This window comes from Pelecanus crispus, chromosome 10, assembly GCF_030463565.1.
Source record: "Pelecanus crispus isolate bPelCri1 chromosome 10, bPelCri1.pri, whole genome shotgun sequence".
NCBI lineage: Eukaryota > Metazoa > Chordata > Aves > Pelecaniformes > Pelecanidae > Pelecanus > Pelecanus crispus.
Window position 1 is genome coordinate 35239677 of NC_134652.1, and position 18336 is coordinate 35258012.

General features: G+C 54.7%; 2 protein-coding genes across 2 annotated transcripts; one reads left to right on the forward strand and one right to left on the reverse strand.

Moving 5' to 3' along the window:
• Positions 1 to 6546: 6546 nt before the first annotated feature.
• On the forward strand, positions 6547 to 7275 carry ADO (2-aminoethanethiol dioxygenase). Its single transcript, XM_075717935.1, has one exon. The coding sequence runs from the start codon at positions 6547 to 6549 to the stop codon at positions 7273 to 7275; it is 729 nt and encodes a 242-aa protein (XP_075574050.1).
• Positions 7276 to 12087: 4812 nt separating this feature from the next.
• EGR2 (early growth response 2) lies at positions 12088 to 14072 on the reverse strand. Its single transcript, XM_075717844.1, has 2 exons — positions 13592 to 14072; positions 12088 to 13313 (listed from the first exon to the last, which is right to left on the reverse strand). The coding sequence occupies exons 1-2, from the start codon at positions 13767 to 13769 to the stop codon at positions 12088 to 12090; spliced, it is 1404 nt and encodes a 467-aa protein (XP_075573959.1). The 5' UTR covers positions 13770 to 14072.
• Between the last annotated feature and the right edge of the window lie 4264 nt (positions 14073 to 18336).

Sequence of the window (18336 nt, forward strand, 5' to 3'; positions counted from 1 at the left end):
AGTACTGAAAGAAATTCCCCTGTCCCACTAAACAGCTTACCCACTAAATTTACCATTCACCTCTTTTTCTGCTGAACACTAAGTCTTTCCATGAAAAAATGTATCTATGAAAAATGTTCCTTGGCTATTCCTTAAAAATTACTTATTCTTTCCTTCTTACATTTAGAACTATTGGTTAACCCTGTATAGATCTCCACTGGGATAAATTTGATCCCAAATCATTAAGAAACGAAAAAGTTATCTCCCTTGCTGAAAAGAGATTCTTAAAATAATGTGTTACATGTATAACCAAAGGCAATCAAGTTACTATGGCTTCATGCATTACTGCCTATCACCTGTGTGACAACCATAACCAGTCTTCACTTTTGACTGTGAAAAAGAAAGGCTTAGCTTAAAGATAGTCTGGGCTAAAGCATTTTTGGCAGTGAGTGAAGGCTGAGTGAGCACCAAGCAGGTTACAGTGACTCAGGTGCACAGCAGTAACTCTTTAAGCCACAGAAAGAGGATTACTTTAGACCTCGCTAGCAAGGTTGCCTAAAAGTTGGTGTGTGATTGCCACTTAGCGTAACACCAGCAGTGGTAGACCCACACCTCACACCCTCTGGGACCCCAGTTAGTAAACTACCTAATTCCAACTCCCAGACTCCAACAGAGCAGGATCACACCCTACCCCGGTACAAAAGTGCTTATATACCACACCTATCTCAAAGCAGGTGAAAGTAAATATGGCACTGAATCAGTGATAATGGGAGAACAGATACGCACCGAGAGAGAAACATAAGGCTTTCCGTGCAAGAGAGCAGCTTTTCTCATCACTGCCTGACAAGGAGGGACTCTGCAGAGCCTTCTACGCTAAGCGGGCCTTTCCCCTGGGTCGTATCAACAAAACCTTCTCTTGCCATTTGAAAGCCAGCTGCTGAGGGGAGGGCTGAAGGCCAAGGGAGCTGCTTCCAAACAGAGGTGACCTTGCAAGCTTTCTCCCACCCTCTGCTCTCCCACTGAGCGACCAAACAGGACCCTCGGGATTCTCTGAAAAAGTAACAGAGAGAGCAAAAAAACAAGTGGAGTTTGGCACTGTTGTAATAGAGGCTGGAGGAGCCTTATGGGTCTGGCAGCCGGTGATGGTGACAGAACTCAAAGGACCTACAGGGAAGTGGTTTCAAAAATGGTGGAGAGAGCCACAGTCTGAGCCCGAGGAACCGCGCAGTGCCGGTGGCAGCGAGCACTGGGTGGCTCCTCCCCAGCACGCCTGGAGTGGCAGAGGGGTGCGACGCAGCACCCCACGACAGCGGGATGGACTCAGGGTACCGCTGCTAGCCAGGACCTGCCAGGGAGGAGACAAACCCCTCGTGCTAATAAAGCATCAGGACTACAGCCAAGTATGATTTTCATTCTGTACCGACTATCCCAGGAAACAGATTTCAACCTGCCCGACAGGTAGTGTCAGCATTTAAATTAACAGTAACTTATATCAATAAAATGATAGATGACTTCTATGCATTTTGCTGCTTTTGACTGCACTTATGTAAAATAAATATCAAATAATATAAAGATATGCAGGGAAGAAATCACAAGTAAACATACCACATCTTCAGCTGTGTCTTTTCTCCTGTCAGGTGAAAGACTAAAAGTGATGGTCCAAATTACGGTGTTCTGTACATTATAAGATTAACCAGTTTAATCAATGATTCCCATTTGTTTCTAATTACATTCTTCATAACATAGTATCCATACGCATTCCTGTTGCTATTTGATTTTGGAAGTTACGCCAGTAATGAGAGAGAGTGATAATACAGCTTTTTGCGGACTCAGAATTACACTTGCAAATTGAGCTGTGGGTTTTTTCATCTCAGTTGTTATCAAAGAAAATATTTTTTTACCTTCCTGCCCTTATCTGAGCACCCAGGACTGTGGACACTTCAACAATATTCTTGAATGTATTTTTAAGCTTTAGACATAAAGGTCGGTTTTTTTTTCGCAGATTATATAATCAGATTACCTTTAGAAAACATTAAAGATACATGAAAAACTTAAAAACGTCAAGTAATTACTCTTTCCACAACCATTAGGGGATTTCTCCCTCTCTCGTCACGGCTGCATACAACTGGCGAAAGTAGCTGAGAGTGACACCACACAAGCGGCTCTGGCCAGAGACGCCTTCCTGCAAACTGCATGTCAAGAAGGGAGTTCATGAAGGGAGGGCAGTTTCTAAACCGCACTGGTAAATGTCTTCTTCCTCACACCCAGGATCGGTCCTAGACAGTCAGAGAGTTCAGAAGGAATAAGGCCACAGCTAACTCACAGTACCCATCACCACAGTCTAACCTGGGCGGCATCAGAGGCATCGGCACGGATCTGATTTGCACCGGTGGAAATCAGTGGAGCCAGACTCCACAGATCAGAATGGGGCTCGTTATCTCCACAAATTCATGCACAGGGAGTTGCACGCTGCACAGCCTTTCCTAATCTGAGTCACTCCAACTCCTGCTCTAGGCTGTTCAGTAGCAAACTGTCAATAAAACTCATTAATGATGTGCTTTATATAGAAATAGTGCATTTAACAGAGAGGCTACAGCAAATGAAGAGTGCAGCAAGGGGTGAATTACGTGGTTAATGGAATACAGGATGTGTGTCAGTAAAGAAGTGGTAAAGGTGGGTGGGAGTCTTAACGTTACATAGATCTGCTTGAAGTTTGGTATATATATGAACCTAATTCCCCTTTTGATTTCAGTACAGTTATATCTAGCACTCCTCTGTGTTTCTACGGATATATAAATTCTCTGATGAATAATTGATAGCCAACTTTCTTTTACGTAAGCCATTACTGGAGAGCCAGCAAATATTACAGACATGTTGTTTGTCTTCTCTCTTTTCAGTCTTGTTCTCCTCTGAATCATGTTTGGCTAGCATTCGTATCTATCTCCTTGATTGGTGGTAGCTATAAAAAAAAAAAAATATATACCCTTGCAGAACCGGTGGCAGGAACAGTACAAAAAAGATGTTCGTTGACACAGATTCTTATTTTTTGTCCTATGTAAACACACATCTGCAGCCGTTGGCAACATTATAATGGAGGACGGTTTCTGTACTGCCTGTCCAAGTTCTACACCTTGTGAAATGTTCTAGCATCGTGACACAACATTTAATTACAGCTAACAACTGACCTTCTAAGCAGGCGGCTGTCATTTTCGTCCATTCAAGACTGTTGTTTTATCTGATGGTTACAGGTAATTCTAACTTCTCAAACCAAATTAAGAGAATCTGGGAAGCAACCCCTAGAAGAAAGTGAAAATGAGCAAGGGATATTTCACAAACTTGGGAGCAATTGTAATACATAACAGCAACAAAGAAGAGAGAAGCTGAAAAACTGTCAATCCCAAAGACGAGCTCAGGTAGAAAGGAGAGGAGCCTAGAAATAGGAGGGCACTGGGCAGGAGAAAATAGCTGTAACACTTCTCAACACATTCTCTTTCTGTGTGTGGGGAAAAAACCAAACACAGCAGAAGACCAAAACCATAACCTGAACCTAACCTCCCTCACACTGGTTGTATCATAAAACCACTGGGCTGAACTTTGGTCATTGCATCACCAACACAAAGCAGTCTCAAAGCCCAGCCAAGCAACTACACTGTGACTTTTTTTATTTCTGCACGTGCACTCAAGATGGTAGAGGCCAGCTAAGAATATGGCCTTTCAGAAGAAAAAACATGTCAACTTAATTGTCAGTTGGCTGGGCAGCTTGCTTTTCTTTTGAGGTTTGGGTTTTTTTTTTTTAATATTGCTGCACTGAAAAATGTGGGTGTGATGTAGCATGTAACTGGAACATTAAGTGCCAAGGACATATTTTTGTCTGTATCTGTTAGAAATGGAAATCGATACAGTAGTTAAAAACACTGAGGATCATAAGGTGATCAGTTATGCAAAATATAAACCTTATCACCGACATAACATGGCACCAGGAATGTTCACATCAAGATGTTCTTAAAATCTTAATAAACATCCTTGTACACAGGACTTGCAGTTCATGGTTTACAGAGTGATAAGCACTAAAAGGGTAAAGTAACTCACCTGATATAACCCAGCAAGTCACGATCAGGCTGAGATCAGAACTCAGGATCCTGGTTTTCCATGCTGATCTTTCTTACAAGTGCATGTTACTCCTAGCGCACAATGTTCTACCAATACCAAGCATTTCTGTTTCCACAAAACGGCTTCTTTTTGTGCTGCATAGAAAAAGAACCAGTGTGTTCGAAAGCAAGCATTCTAGCAGTCACTTGCAAGCATAAAATGTAATTGCTGAGGCAGGACACAAATGGATAGCTTATGCCAATAGAGAGATAATTTATCAATATCACTGTCAATGATAACTGCCAAAAATTCCAGTCCATACCTCCATAATTAAATTGACTGTCCCTGCAGAAGGGGACCGAATAGAAGAGCACACTGAACGTGGAGCCTTCCAAATCCCTTGGCTTCTGTCAAAATGCCAGTTGCCAATCAAGGCAGCAGCGGTGAGACTGTCGGTGTCCTCAGCAGTTCACTCCGACACAGAAAGGCTCACAGGCCATTAAAGACTCTACCTCTCAACTCGACATCTGCTCCCTCATCCCAAGCATCTGGCCAGGCAGACCTGTTCCTCCCAGGTATAGACACGCTCACCCAGTCTTCACCCCGTGCTCCCAACACTGGCACTGGAGAGAGAAATGACTTAAAATATCTGTGTGAACATGAAACAGCTGAAGATTGCAATGCTTCGTAGCTTCAGGTGGAACTCGAAAGCAGTAACTTGAATGAACATCCTCCTCTATGAAGAGGAAGCAAGAATGCCATGACCTAAAATTGCATCCTGTGCACCAAACTTATTTACAGAGGGAGGGAAGTAGATTTGGGAAGAGAGATTCAAGTCACCGATCTTTGTTTACAGTATCAGTATTTCATCCTCTACTGAGCCACCATATGCCCGCCACATCTGTATCTCTGATTCATGAACAGTATTTCTCATTTATGTATAGTACGTAAAGAATACTATAAGGCCACAGGTATCTTACTTAAGTTTAATGCATATTTTAAGACTTGTGTTTGCCTTTAATCAAGAAAACACATCAGTTCACCTTGGGTTTAAATGAAATCTTTTTACTTGGTGGGCTGCAGCCATCGGAGTCCTATTTGATGATTGAGCATTATCCTTCAGCTGTTTTTCAGAATCCGGACCAGCTAGGCCTAGACCTACCACGGTACTTAGGTGTTGAACACCCGCTTAAATAATTGAACTCAAGGCGGTATGAGCCTGTATATTTTTGTGATCAATGCCTAACTTCGTTTAACAAATACCATCGCCGACAGGCTAATTTCCGACTTCAAACCGCAGTATTTTCTAGGCATGATCTGCTACGCGCAGTCACGCGTATTACAAAGAAGGTAATAGGATCGTTGCCACAGATATATAAATGAAATGAAGTGCTGCACGTAATGTCTTGGCAGTATAAACGCTGCACCCTTTTTGTACATCAGCCCGAAACAAGCACGCGCAGGCTCCACCAGGCTGGAACTCAGCCAAAAGATTATCCATCCTTTCTGTCACACGTGGATTCTCCAAGGATCAGCGCCTGGAACTCCATGTGCTCGTTCGATGTTCATCTGCGGTTAAAGATAACGAATTCAGATACCATCGCACTCAAAGGTGACGATAAGGAGACACATCAAGGATGGCGCATGCCGTACAGCAAGCCCTCGGTCCAACACCCCGATGGGAGCGGCAGCGACAGAAAGTTAGTTGCAATCTGATAAACTTGCCAAAATGGCTTAGCTGTAACAAGCAATTAGTGATCAAAAATAAAACTGTTTACGCAGCCTGTTATATGTCCGCGACACGGTACTTGGGCGGCCGCGCTCAGTTTTACACAGCTTAACTACGAGCCAAGCAACAAGTTCCTCCTGCACCTTCTCCTCACGCCTCCCAGCCACACGGGAGCAAACACGGGGCACGGGAACTTGGTTTATTACTGCGGCTTCCCCGTCCCCGGGAGGCGGGCCGCTGCGCAGACCCCCGGGCGGCCGAGGCCGCCTGCCCCCGGGAGCGGGGCCCTGCCCCTGCCCGGGCTCGAACCCGTGTCCCCGCCGTCCCTCAGCGCCCCGCCACGGCGCCCGGGGCCTCGGCGGCCGCTTCCCGGGGCAGCCGCCCTCTCCCGCACGCCTCGCCTCGCCTCGCCTCGCCTCGCCCCCCGCGGCGCTAAGATGGCGGCCGCAGGCGGTGCCGCCGCCGCCCGCCTCCGGGAGCCGGCCGGCCCCGCCGCCCCTCGCACGCCGCCCCCGCCCGCCCCTCACCTCCGCCGGCCCTGCTGGGAGCCGTAGTCCTCCTGCCGCCGCCCGCCGCCGCGGCACCCCGGGGAGCGGCGGGCTTGCGGGGCGGCGGCGGGCAGGACTACGGGCCCCGTGGTGCCCGGCGGCGCGGGCGCGCCTGCGCGGCGGGGGCAGGGGGAGGAGGCGGAAGCGGCGCCGGGACCGCCCGCCGCGGCCGGGAGCGGCGGGGCCGGGCCGGGCGCCGCCATGCCCCGGGACAACATGGCCTCCCTGATCCAGCGGGTGGCGCGGCAGGCGCGGATCACCTTCCGCAGCCCGGCGGGGCCGGCCTTCGGGGAGAACCTGTACCGGCTGCAGCAGCTGCTGGACGAGGTGCGCGCCGAGGACTTGCACTTGGCGCCGCGGGGGCCGTCGGCGGCGGCGGCGGCGGGCGGGGGGCTGCCGTGGGCCGGCGTGGTGCCGCCCGTCAGCTACATGCACATCTGCGAGACGGAGAGCTTCAGCATGGGCGTGTTCCTGCTGCGGAGCGGCGCCTGCATCCCGCTGCACGACCACCCGGGCATGAACGGCATGCTGAAGGTGCTCTACGGCACGCTGCGCATCGCCTGCATGGACACGCTGCCCCCCGCCGCCGCCGCCCCGCCGCCCGCCGCCGCCGGGCCCTGCCACCGCGCCCTGTTCCGCTCCCGCCAGCAGTACACGCCGGCCTCCCCGCCCTGCCTGCTCTCGCCGCACACCGACAACCTCCACCAGATCGACGCCGTGGACGGGCCGGCCGCCTTCCTCGACATCCTGGCGCCGCCCTACGACCCCCAGCACGGCCGGGACTGCCACTACTACCGCCTGCTGGAGGGGCCGCCGGCGGGCGCCGAGCCGTCCGGGCTGCCGCGGGAGGTGTGGCTGATGGAGACCCCGCAGGCCGCCGACTTCTGGTGCGGGGGCGAGCCCTACCCCGGGCCCCGCGTCTGCCTCTGAGGGGCTGCGGCCGAGGCCCGCCGCCGGCGGCCGTTGGGACGGTTGGCGGGAGCCCGCCCGGCGGCCGTTGGGACGGTTGGCGGGAGCCCCCCGCCCTCCTGCCGGCCCCGCGCCGCCGGCCCCGCCTCACGGACCGGCCCCGGCCCCGGCCCCGGCCGAAGCACGGCTGCGCTTTGTCCCGGCCGGCGGGACCGCGGGTGCCGGCTGGGGCTCCTCGGGAGCGCTGCGAGTCCAAGTCTTCCTCTTCCCCCAGGCCTGGCCGGCTGTGCGGTTCGGGGGCAATAAAGCGCCAGAGCGTGTTTATCCCCTTTGGGCTGATGCGGAGGAGTAGCGCGATTAAAACTTGTGCTCAACTCAACGGTTGGGGGAAAATAACCCGGCATCTTGCGTAAATAGTTGGGGCCGCGCGTCAGTGACGGGGGGATCGGGCTCCGGCGGGGAGAGTAAATGCAATAAGAAATGTCGCGGGAGCCCCGACTGCCCCCCGGGTGCTCCCACCGCCAGAGCTGGCCGGCCTGGGCAGGGGCTGGGCCGGCTGCGGCCTTTGGGGACTCCATCTCCGGAGCGAGCCTCGACAAGAGCTGTGCCCTGCTAGCAAAAAACCAACCCGGGACAACTCCTGAGCCAGGACCTGCTCCTCCAGTAAAGGCCAGCGATCCCCAGGGCTGGAGTTAAGGGAATTCCCGCTCCGAAGGGACGCTGCCAGGTTCACAGTTACTTTTTAACAGTCCTGTAAAGCGTCGGGTGTAAGATCTTGCCGTTGCCGCTGAGACTGACAGAGTACGTCTATGCATATTTCCTTCAGCTAGGAAAAGGAGACTAGTCGGCTGCTAATTAACCTCGCTTGGAACCTCTCATGCAGCAGCGGCGGAGGGTAGCGGAAACTGTGGGCATCTTAAGAGAAAAACCAACTATCCACTGTTGTGTCATGGAAGCTATTCTAGAAACATGACGTATTTGCAAACCCTATATATACAGCAGCGTGCATACCCTAGGTACAGATAAGATTTGACCTGATGTCATCTCTTTAAAGTGTGGTCTGTGTTTTTATACGGACAAGTGAACGCTTTGGGCTTTTGAAGCCTTGTGGTTTCCCTCTTTATACTATTTATAAAGACTTACTTTTTCATAAGGCTTTTAAATAAACATAGCATAGAAGAGACACCAGAAATTTCACCTTGCTATGATGGAAGCAGTCTGGAGATGCAGTTTGCCCACGGCAGGGGATGCGATCTTTCTAACAAGGGAGATTTCTACGGGTGAAATACTCCATCCGTACCGCAGGGACCGGTCTCGTACCCATTCATCCTAACGCGCGCTTCGTACCACAAACCCAGGCCGGGACAGCCTGGGCCCTCTTGGTGACAAAGTGGGAATTTGAGTAAGAAAACGCGACTTACCAACTTCCTAAGTGATGTACCAACCTGCTCCAGAAATCGTTCCACAACCGACTTTAATTTTTCTTTGTGTATTTATAAAAGCAGACTTGCTTTTCCTGTACAGTGGCTTGTATGTGTGAATTTTTAAATGATTCTGATACGGCATTGCTTTTATTTTTTTTTGCTTTTTTTTTTTTTTTTTTTTGCCTGCGAAAGAATGAATGTAAAATGCAATCAGCATTATGCATGCACAGATTAATTCTTTTGCAAGGAAAAATTGATGGAAACTATTTCAGGCGATTTCCATTTATTCTTACAGCACTTTAAAGTGTCTGATATTTCTGCAGCTGGCTTACCTGTTTTTCCTGGAATTCTCCTGCAGCTTAGCGTTAGTTAATGTGCAACAATTCCCTATCGAATGTAGTCATTAACTATAACGCAATGCCTCCCTGTGTTACAGCCTGTTTCTGACTCTCCGATGCTAATGAAGACCATCATCCTTCTTCAGAAGTCCACAAAGAAGACAGTTAGTGGTGCATGCAAACAGCTGTACTGGAAAAACAAACTGCGACAGAGAGCATTTTTTTTTTATCTCGTCTGCTCTGTCCTCCCCTTAGGTCTTTCTGCTCCTTTTTTAATTCTTTTTCTCCACATGTAAAACCTAGTCGAGATGTTTAATGGGATAGGACTTTAATGCATCTTTCCGTAGAGGACAGCGTGGTCCCTTACACTGCGGAGTGCTGTTAACAACTGTGGCAAAACATTTTTTATTTTTTTTTCTCCTTTAATAAAGGTATTAGCATCAAAGTATGAAAGCCAGGAAAAAATAGCAAAGAAAACCTGAGATGCATTAAAGAAAAGCCTTTTTGTGTAACTTCTTGCTTACTCAGTAACTGAAACTTACTTCATATGTTCCAGATATCTGTAAGCAGAAGGTTTAAGTCTGTAACGCCGTTCCTTCTCTCTGCAGTCTGGTTATTGTGTTTTCACAACAGCAAAATTACTGTTATTGCTGAATTATAGAATAAATACAGGATATCTCACCACTGACCGGTCATTACTTTCCTTCACGAGTACGACAGTCTCGAACCAAGTATGGTACAGGGCCCGAGTTTCTTTTGCCTAACAGTCCGAACGGTGCGGCCGGCCTTTCTTTGAAAGGCGATGCTTGACGCCGCGTTCTCGGCCCAGATCCTCCACCGGTGCCCTGCAGACAAATCCAGGCACGTGCACTGTTACCGCTTTTGAAGCTGGCTGTTACCGTAAGGCAAAGGCCTGGGTTTAAGATCGCTGATACTGTTACACAATGTAAGGTTCCCTTGTAGCTGTATGCTAGTCATCGGCAGTTTCCTTAATTCAGCTCATTTATAATTTGTGCCTTCTTTATCTCATTTTGCTTTTGACTGGGGTTTTAATCTTTGTAGCATGGCTGCAGACAGTAGTTTGGAGAGCGCGAGTGGAGCCTCGGACTGTGCGCCTGGGTAGCTGAGATCCCAATTTTGCTCACGACGCTCTGGCTGCGACCGAGTGGTGGTTATCCGAGCCCGCAGCAACACCTCCGGGAGCCCGGCAGGCTGAGAGCACCGGATCCCCGTCCGCCTCCCCGTACCGCAGCCCACCGATGCCAGCTGAGGCGGCCGCGGCTCCCGCGGCACTGCGCTCCTGTGCGACATCCCTCCGGCAGCAGGCCACTCTCTCTTTTCGGGGCCAGGAGCACACGGGATCGGGTGGTGACACTGCAACCCGCCGAGAGATGCAGCCGGGGAGGCGAAGGCTTACATGCGCCGCTAAGGTGGACGGTGGGGCGGCGAGCGCGGCGGCTCTGGAGCTGGAGTCCTTCTGTGGCTTCTCCGTCCCACATGGACTGGTCCGTGCCCGGCTTTGGAAGCCTGCTTCACGTCTGATTCGAAACCAGGCGTGTCGCTTCAGCTCCCACTGACCCAAGGAAAGAGCAGCTGCCCCAAAAGCTGGTGCCAGCTGCAGGAGACGGGGAGCAGGGCGGTTCAGCCAGAAAAGGCAGGTGCCGCCGGGGCTTTGGGCAGCGGGGCCCGGCAGCGGCGCAAGCAGAGGCGGGGAGCAGCTGGGCAAAGGCTTTGCCCCCCGCTTTGGCGCCTGCGGTGCTGGGCGGTGGCGCTGAGGTCCTCCCGCACGGCTCGCCTGTGCGGTGCGGGCCGTTCCGGGGGTCTCTGCGGCGGCGGGGCGAGCCCGCGGGGCCAGGTAACGTCTTAAAAAACAATAATCAAAATAGGTTATTTAAAAAAAAAAAAAACCCAACCAACCAAAACCCAACCAAGCGGGATGCTGAGGCCGGGTGGGTTCGGCAGGAAAAGCCCGGCTGTGCCGCGGGGGTGGGCGCCGCCGCCCCCGGGCCCCCCGGAGCCCCCCGAGAGCGGGCGCGGCGGAGCGGGGCGGCGATGCTCGCTGTTCCGCAGCCCACTCGCGGAGGGTGCCCGGGGCGGCTCGTAACCGCGGAACAAAACAGAAAGTGAGTCAAAAAAACCCAGCCCGCTCCCCGCTTAGTATTATCCCGTCTCTCGGCTCCGAGGGAAATCCCCGCGGCCGAGAGCGAGCGGTTGTGGGCCGGCGCCGGGGTCGCTGCTTTTTTTCCGCCCCGGGGCGGTGCGGGGCGGTGCGGGGCGCCCGGGCCGGGCTGCCCCCCCACCCCCGCAGCCCCCCGCCGGGGTCCGGCACCCCCCCCAGGGGCCGGGGAACCTAGGGAAATAAAGGTGTCAATTTAGCATAATTAAGAGATTTATTTGTCGTCTTTTTATAAACGTTGTAAGCACCGACCCTATCGTCGAAAAGTTTATTTACAGAGTGGCCAGGAAGAAACCCTCTCTCCTTCCAGCTCCCGTTAGTGGTTGTGCACCGCTCGCGTTACCGGCTCCCGGCGGACAGCGGGCGTCGGTTCCAGCCAGAGTATTTACATCCCGCCCCAAGTCCTACTACAAACGTAACACTTTTAAGTCACCAAAAAAGAAAAAAAGAAACCAAAACCAAAACCCCAAACCAGTGCGTACAAAAATATAGTCTCTAAAAAAAAAAAAAAAAAAAAAAAAAAATTTCCCAATATTAATAGGCAGCAATGTACAGCCATACTAAAACCAGGGAGGGAAAACTTTCCGGTCTCGGTGTCGCCGCTGTCGTCGGAGCGGCTCGGTAAGGCACCCCCCACATGCAGACAGGGGACCGGGCTCTACACCACACAAGGCACCAAGGACACCTCACCACGACGGCACTGCATGCATCCATCCTCCCGCCGCAGCCCCTATGTACACCCCGCCGGCCCGGCCCGGCCCGCCCCGCACGGCCCGCTCCGGCCCGGGGGAGCCCCGCGGCGGCGGCGGGTGCGGCTGGCGGCCCGCCGGGCTCTCGGCGGCGGCGGCTCCGCGGCGGCGGCGGCTCCGCGCTGGGTCCTGCGCGCCCCGCGCCCTCAGGGCGTCCGCGTCCGCGCCGCGCAGGGGGCCAGGGCGGCGGCGCCGCTCCCGCCGCCGGGCTGCGGGCACCCGCCGGCGGCGGCGGCGGCGGCGGCGGCTCCTTTCCGCTCCTTCTGGCGCAGGTGGATCTTGGTGTGCCGCTTCCTCTCGTCGGAGCGGGCGAACTTCCTGCCGCAGAAGTCGCAGGCGAAGGGCTTCTCGCCGGTGTGCGTGCGGATGTGGGTGGTGAGGTGGTCGCTGCGGCTGAAGTTCCGCATGCAGATGCGGCACTGGAAGGGCTTGTGGCCCGTGTGGATGCGGATGTGCCGGGTGAGCTCGTCGGAGCGGGAGAAGCGGCGGTCGCAGCCCTCGGCGGGGCAGGGGTAGGGCCGCTCGTGGACCGGCGTCTTGCTGGGCCGGTTGGGGTACTTGCGGGGCCGCAGGATGGGCCGCAGCGGCAGGTGGTGCGGGCTGTAGGCGCCGGCGGGCAGCCGGGCGCCCGCGCCCGCGCCCTCGCCCCCGCCGCCGCCGCCGGGAGCGCTGCCGGGGGCGGCGCCCGCCGGGGCCGCCCCCATGGTGAAGTTGCGGATGGTGGAGAGCGGCGTGAGGGGCGGCGGGACGCGGAGCGAGTCGAGGGGGCAGGGGAAGGGCTTGCGGTCGGGGCCGGCGTGCAGCTCCCGCTGGCACTGGGGCGGCGGGAAGAAGCCGCCGTACTCGGGGATCATGGTGAAGAGCCCGCCGTCGGCCGCCGCCGCCTTCGGGGAGGGGTAGGAGGGCGGCGGGGGGAACGGCAGCGCCCCGCCGCCGGCGGCGGGCAGGAAGGCCGAGGAGGGGTCCTGCGGGTACAGGTCGCCGCAGCCCGAGTAGGGCGGCGGCGGCGGCGAGTAGAGGTGCTCCAGGTCGGCCGGCTGGCCCTGCGCCATGGTGCAGCCCAGGGCCCCGGCCAGCGGGTTGGGGGAGGCGGCGGAGGCGGCGGTGGCCGAGGAGGAGGCGGAGGAGGCGGCGGAGGAGGCGGAGGAGGCGGCGGAGGAGGGCGCGCTGACCCCCTGCAGAATCCCCGCGCTCACGATGTTGATGATGCCCTCGGGGTAGCAGCCGGCGCCGGGGTACTGCGGGTCGATGGAGAATTTGCCCATGTAGGTGAAGGTCTGGTTGCGGGAGGCCGGGGCGTTGGGCGCGAAGCCGCCGCCGTAGGGCAGGTCCAGGGCCCGCTTGTCGCCCATGTCCACGTTGATCATGCCGTCTGCGGGGGGCAAGGAGCCGGTCAGCCCTCCGCGCCGCCACCGCGGCCCCGCTCCCGGCCCCGCTCCCGGAGCTGCGGCGCGCACATGTTGCGCTCGGGCTGCGGGGGCTCCGCGCCGGCCCCAACTTTTCCCCCGAGGCGGGCGCGGGGCGCAGGGCGGCCGCGGGGGGCCCCGGGCGAGCCCCGCGGCGCGGAGGGGGGTGGGGGGCGCACGGCGGCCCCCGTCCCAGCCCGGCCCCCCGCCCGCCCCGTCCCGCACCTGCGCGGGCGCCGCTTACCTCCTGCCACAGCGCTCATCTGGTCAAAGGGCCCCGCCAGGTCGGCGTTGGGGAAGATCGCCACCGAAGTTGGCAGCGCGGCGGAGATGTCATCCGCGGGGTAAATGCCCTCGGGCAGCTGGTGCACGAACCCGCCGAGGGTCACCGGGATCTTGTCCACCGCCTTGGCGGTCATCATGGGGGCGGCCGGGGCAGCGGCGCTCCCGGCCAGCGGTGCGCGCCCGGGGCGGGGAGGGAGGGGGGGTGGGGGGAGAGCGAGGAGGGGGGCGGCTTCCCCCTGCCTCCCACTACCGGCGCGGGGGGACGGCGGGGAGGCGGCGCGGGGCGCGGGGAGGCATGTGCGGGCGGGCGGCCGCCCCGTCGCGGCGCTGCGGTGCCCGCCGTGCCCCGGGAGAGCCGCGCTCCCGCCGCAGCTCCGCGCTGGAGGACAAGTCTGGCGCTAAGTATTTATGGGGGCCCCCTGAATGCCCGGGACGTCACTGCCCAAATAAGGACTGAGGAACGGGGCCCGGCGGTCACGTGGGCGCCCGCGTGCGGGACCCGCCGCCCCGCGCCCGCCCCCCACCCCCCGTGCTCCGCGGTCCCGCGGGGGCGGCCCCGACCCGCCCCGGCCCCGCTCAGCCCCCGCCGCGCCGGCAGCGCCCCGCCGCCGCCCAGGGGGGTATTCCGGTGGCGGGGCCCTTGTCCTAAAAAGGCGAGGATCCGGCCCCGCCCCGCCTGCCCTTTTTAGGCTTCGTTCCGGAAAATTTTAAAAAAGCTCGGAAAAGCAGAGGAGGTCCCGGGGCCGCCCCGCCGGACCCCGCTCACTTTCTCAGCAGCCCCGTAACCGCAGAGCGGCGGCGGGTCAGAAAACAGCCGCATTCACGGAATCCGGCTTCTCCTTTCTTTAAAAAAAAAAATAAAAAAAAATAAAAATCTTCTTTTTTTTTTTTTTTCTGAATTACGGGTGGAAAGAGGCGCCGAGCAGAGCGAGCTTTTTTTGGAAAGTGTCTGATCTATATATACCGTCGTGAAAACGGAACCGCCTGCTCCGCCGTCGGTGGGTTGTTATTGTACCGACGGGCGCAACCGGGGATGGGACGGGGATGGGGGGCGGCGGGGGGGCACCCCCCGCCGCCCCCCATCCCCGTCCCATCCCCACCTCTTGCTTCCACGGGCCGTATCCCACTTCCACAGCTCCCCAAAGCCCGATCCCGAGACCCCCTTCCACTCCCATTTCTGCTATTCTCTCCCTACAACCTCCTCCATCGTGAGGGTATCAAACCAAAGAGCGCTCAAATTCTAGCTTTTTTTTTCTTTTTTTTCCCTTCCAAACTACTAAAAATAACCTCCCTTGTGCCTCCCTTCCCAGGAGAAGCCGATCTTTCATATGCTGTTCCCAAGCTCAGAGCTTGCAGCCCCTACATCTTCTTGCTGATGAGGGTGTCAGATGTAATTATTTTTGAAAGCTGTATCCCATGCTATGCTCATGTCACTAATCTCATTACTTAGGAATATTTCATCTCGTGGCTGTTTATTCCCGCGCTTAGGAAAGCGACTCTCACATATGGCCTGTAGCGCGCAAGGCCCCCTTTCAGTGCTCTGCAGCAAAAAGAAAACCCAAACCACCGACAGCCCGAGCAGCGGCAAGGCACGGCAACGCGTGAGAGGTGCTACAAAAGCGCGCTCCTGTTCCAAAGCAACAAGCCAGAGAATACGCAGGAACGCTAAGAACTCTTCACTTTCATTTTTAACTGCAGATGCCGATATTTACAGGTTTTCCTACGTCACAGCGTGCGCCCCAGAAGCACGGCACGCTCGGGTGTCCCTGTGGCGCGTGCTCTTACCTCTGCCTCGGGTCCCAAATGCTGTCACGGGGCGTCTGTCTCCCAGGCCCCTCTTTATCCATGCAACACCTCACCCGCCAGCTGAGAAAGGCTCTCTCCTCCGTGGCTCCATTTTTTGTTTCACCGCCTTTGGAGATGCTCTGGCTCCACTGCTTGCCCGGTCACCGCAGAGCCCAGGCTAGGCAGGAGCGTGCCTGAAAAAGTAAAAGTTTTAGGGGCATTTGCCATACTTGCTAAGGAACAGTAGGCGTAAACCTAGATATTTTCCTTTACTGGTGATAGGGGAAGCGCGCGCGGTAATTAGTAAATATATAATATCTAATGTTTTTTAACGTAGATTTTGCTACCAGCCCTTCCTAGCACTTAATGTACAGCCAATACAGTTTGGCATGTGAGATGCAGTTGACAGAAAGCTCACATTCAATTTCAGTAGGATTCTAGATATTTTCGTTTAAAAACCCCATCTCGATTTAAAAGTTAAATTGTGACAGAGAGAGAGACAGGTTCTGGGAAATTTGACTGAGAAGTAGGAGCAATTGTATTGTACCTTTCCATTACAGCTGAGCTATAATTGGTCTAATCGCTACTATGAAAGAACAAAATATTGGAATCTGTTGTGCGGTGGGGCAAGTTACTTGGCATGAATTTGAGAAACAGGTGACTCTAAGTACAGTATCCTCCTTACTGCAAAAAGTCGCGGATGTGTCGGATACGGGTTTTAGGGATACTCTGTAATGTCTTCCTGTATTGTTTGAAAATACCCTGTGCCCACTGCTGACGCTGAATCATACTGCACACAGGAGAAAGAGGAACCAAGGTTTCACATCCCACCTGAACCTCCCCACGTCTCGATTCCACCTTTGAACTAACTTGGCGAATTTAACGTCCCTCCACTACGGAGGAGGATTCAATGAAAGACCAACGCAAATAAAATTTAACGTACCTTCTGGCTAATTTTGCCTAAGGAATACTACTATTAGTTGACTTTGTTGGTTGATTTGAAAAGCCTTCTCAAGAATGGGCTAAATTGTGTCCGATTTCCAGCCTTTACACAGACAATCGAGTCACTCGACTTCTCTCAATGGGAGCTTTGTCTGAATGGAGGCAGGATCTGGTGCAGGGCAAGATGGAAACGTGGTTAATGCTTGGTCTTCAGGAAGATGTTGACAGATGAAACTCAAATGTTTCTGGTCCCTTTTCAGATATTCTTGCTGTAGTGCTTTGCATGTGCTTTGTGCCTTTGATCCCCCTTTGGATGATTATACCAGACTCCGAGGGTTAGACCGTCCAACTCGCACTGACGTCAATGAGCCTTACACGCAAAAAATCCTACTGATTCCTGTGGTTCCTATTAACCACGTGGTTTCATATGATGGACAGATTGCTGGTGTAAATTGCCAAAGCCCCGCTCGCACCAAGAGAGGAGCTGCGCCTCGTACACGCGTGGCATGTCTGACTGGATACAGCACCGACTGAGGAGGGTTCGGAGCTGAAGGGCGGAATTTCTCTTTTAGTCCCAATTTCTTTGAAACCAGCCCCCTTTGGATTTATTGTCTTTGTTCTTTTAACAAGGTGCTAGCTGACGTTGCGCCGGGTCTATTTTCCTGCAGTCATTCTCTACCACGCGGACCCGAGACAGGAGCTGTAGAAATAAAATTGTCCCTGCCTCCATACCTGAGCTTGAGAGTGGCTGAGGAAGAAAAGGCGGCTCATCATCTGCGGAGCTGGCAGCACCGTTTAACCAGCTTAACATCACACATTTGAGTCATCCCGCCGGGGGTTACTGTGCTTTTGTAGCAAAACTTGACCGACCTCGTGTGCTAGCAGCAGCGATGCTGGTAGGCCTGCTTGGGAATCGCACCCTGCCACTTCCACTGCGCACCCCACCGCTTTCGGGAATGCTAAGGTGGCGCCAGCTCAGCAGGTGCCCTCGGGAGCAGGGACTTGTTCCTGGAGAGGAGGTGAGTGACCCCGTCCTCTGACAACAGCAAGGGACGTCTGTCCTAAGTCTGGGCCAGATTCAGGTTGGGGTTGTTCTGTTGCACGTAAAAGAGAAGTTCTGCTCTCCAAAGGCATATTTCAGTTTCCTAAATTTGCCCCTTTTCACCGGGGGTAGAGAGATCTGGCATGTCCTCACAGGAAGAAATGCTGCTTTACGTATACCTTTTGTTTTGCCAGGACCGTCTGCCGGATTCCCAGGCTGCGGGCAAAAGCCGTTTCCCTTAAATCTACCCCGCCTGCCCCTCGCAGGCCTGACACAGGCTCTCAGCCTGTCCTGGCCGGTCGCTGAAACCTGGTACCCAGCCAGGGAAACCTGCTGTAAACATGAACCTACAGAAAACAGCTGCCTGGCTGCTGGCATGCTAGGGGAAGGGGATGGTGAAAAAGTAGAGGAGAAGGCATCCCAGTCTGCCCTTAATTACAGTACCTTGAAACCACACTCTGCGGTTTTCAGCCAAGGCTGCTTGTTGTCTTAGGATGAATGCCTGTAAATGTGAAATAAGTAAATGACTGTATTGTGAGGATTTGGCTCGGGAGAGCCTTAGCAGCATCCTGCAGGGTTATTTCAATGTCAATAACATTTTCTAATTCGGGCTATAGGGATTAAACAAACCCGTGTGGAATCAGCAAGTTACCGGTTTAAGTTTGCGCGGCCGTAAACAAGTAATGCGTGACAGACAAAACTTCCCGTCAAATAAAAGCAACAACAAACTCGCTTGCCCAAACCCCTATTCTCGTTATTAAACGTACAGAACGTTTCCTGGATATTGCCGTGCGCGGTTTCCAGCGTCTGTCTTCCACCCCTGGCCCTACCTCTGCTCCCCGCTCTCGTTCGTGGCGTGGGAGCGGAGGGCGAGGAGCTCCCCGCGGGAGCGGGCGCGGGCTCCACTGCCCTCTCCTGGGGAAGCCGCTCCCGGG

Excerpts from the sequence above, each read along its gene's own strand:
- ADO (XM_075717935.1), top strand. The coding sequence starts at position 6,547 with ATGCCCCGGGACAACATGGCCTCCCTGATCCAGCGGGTGGCGCGGCAG.
- EGR2 (XM_075717844.1), bottom strand. The coding sequence starts at position 13,769 with ATGATGACCGCCAAGGCGGTGGACAAGATCCCGGTGACCCTCGGCGGG. Across the intron at positions 13,314-13,591 it reads GATGAGCGCTGTGGCAGGAG|ACGGCATGATCAACGTGGAC; the intron begins GTAAGCGGCGCC and ends TGCCCCCCGCAG.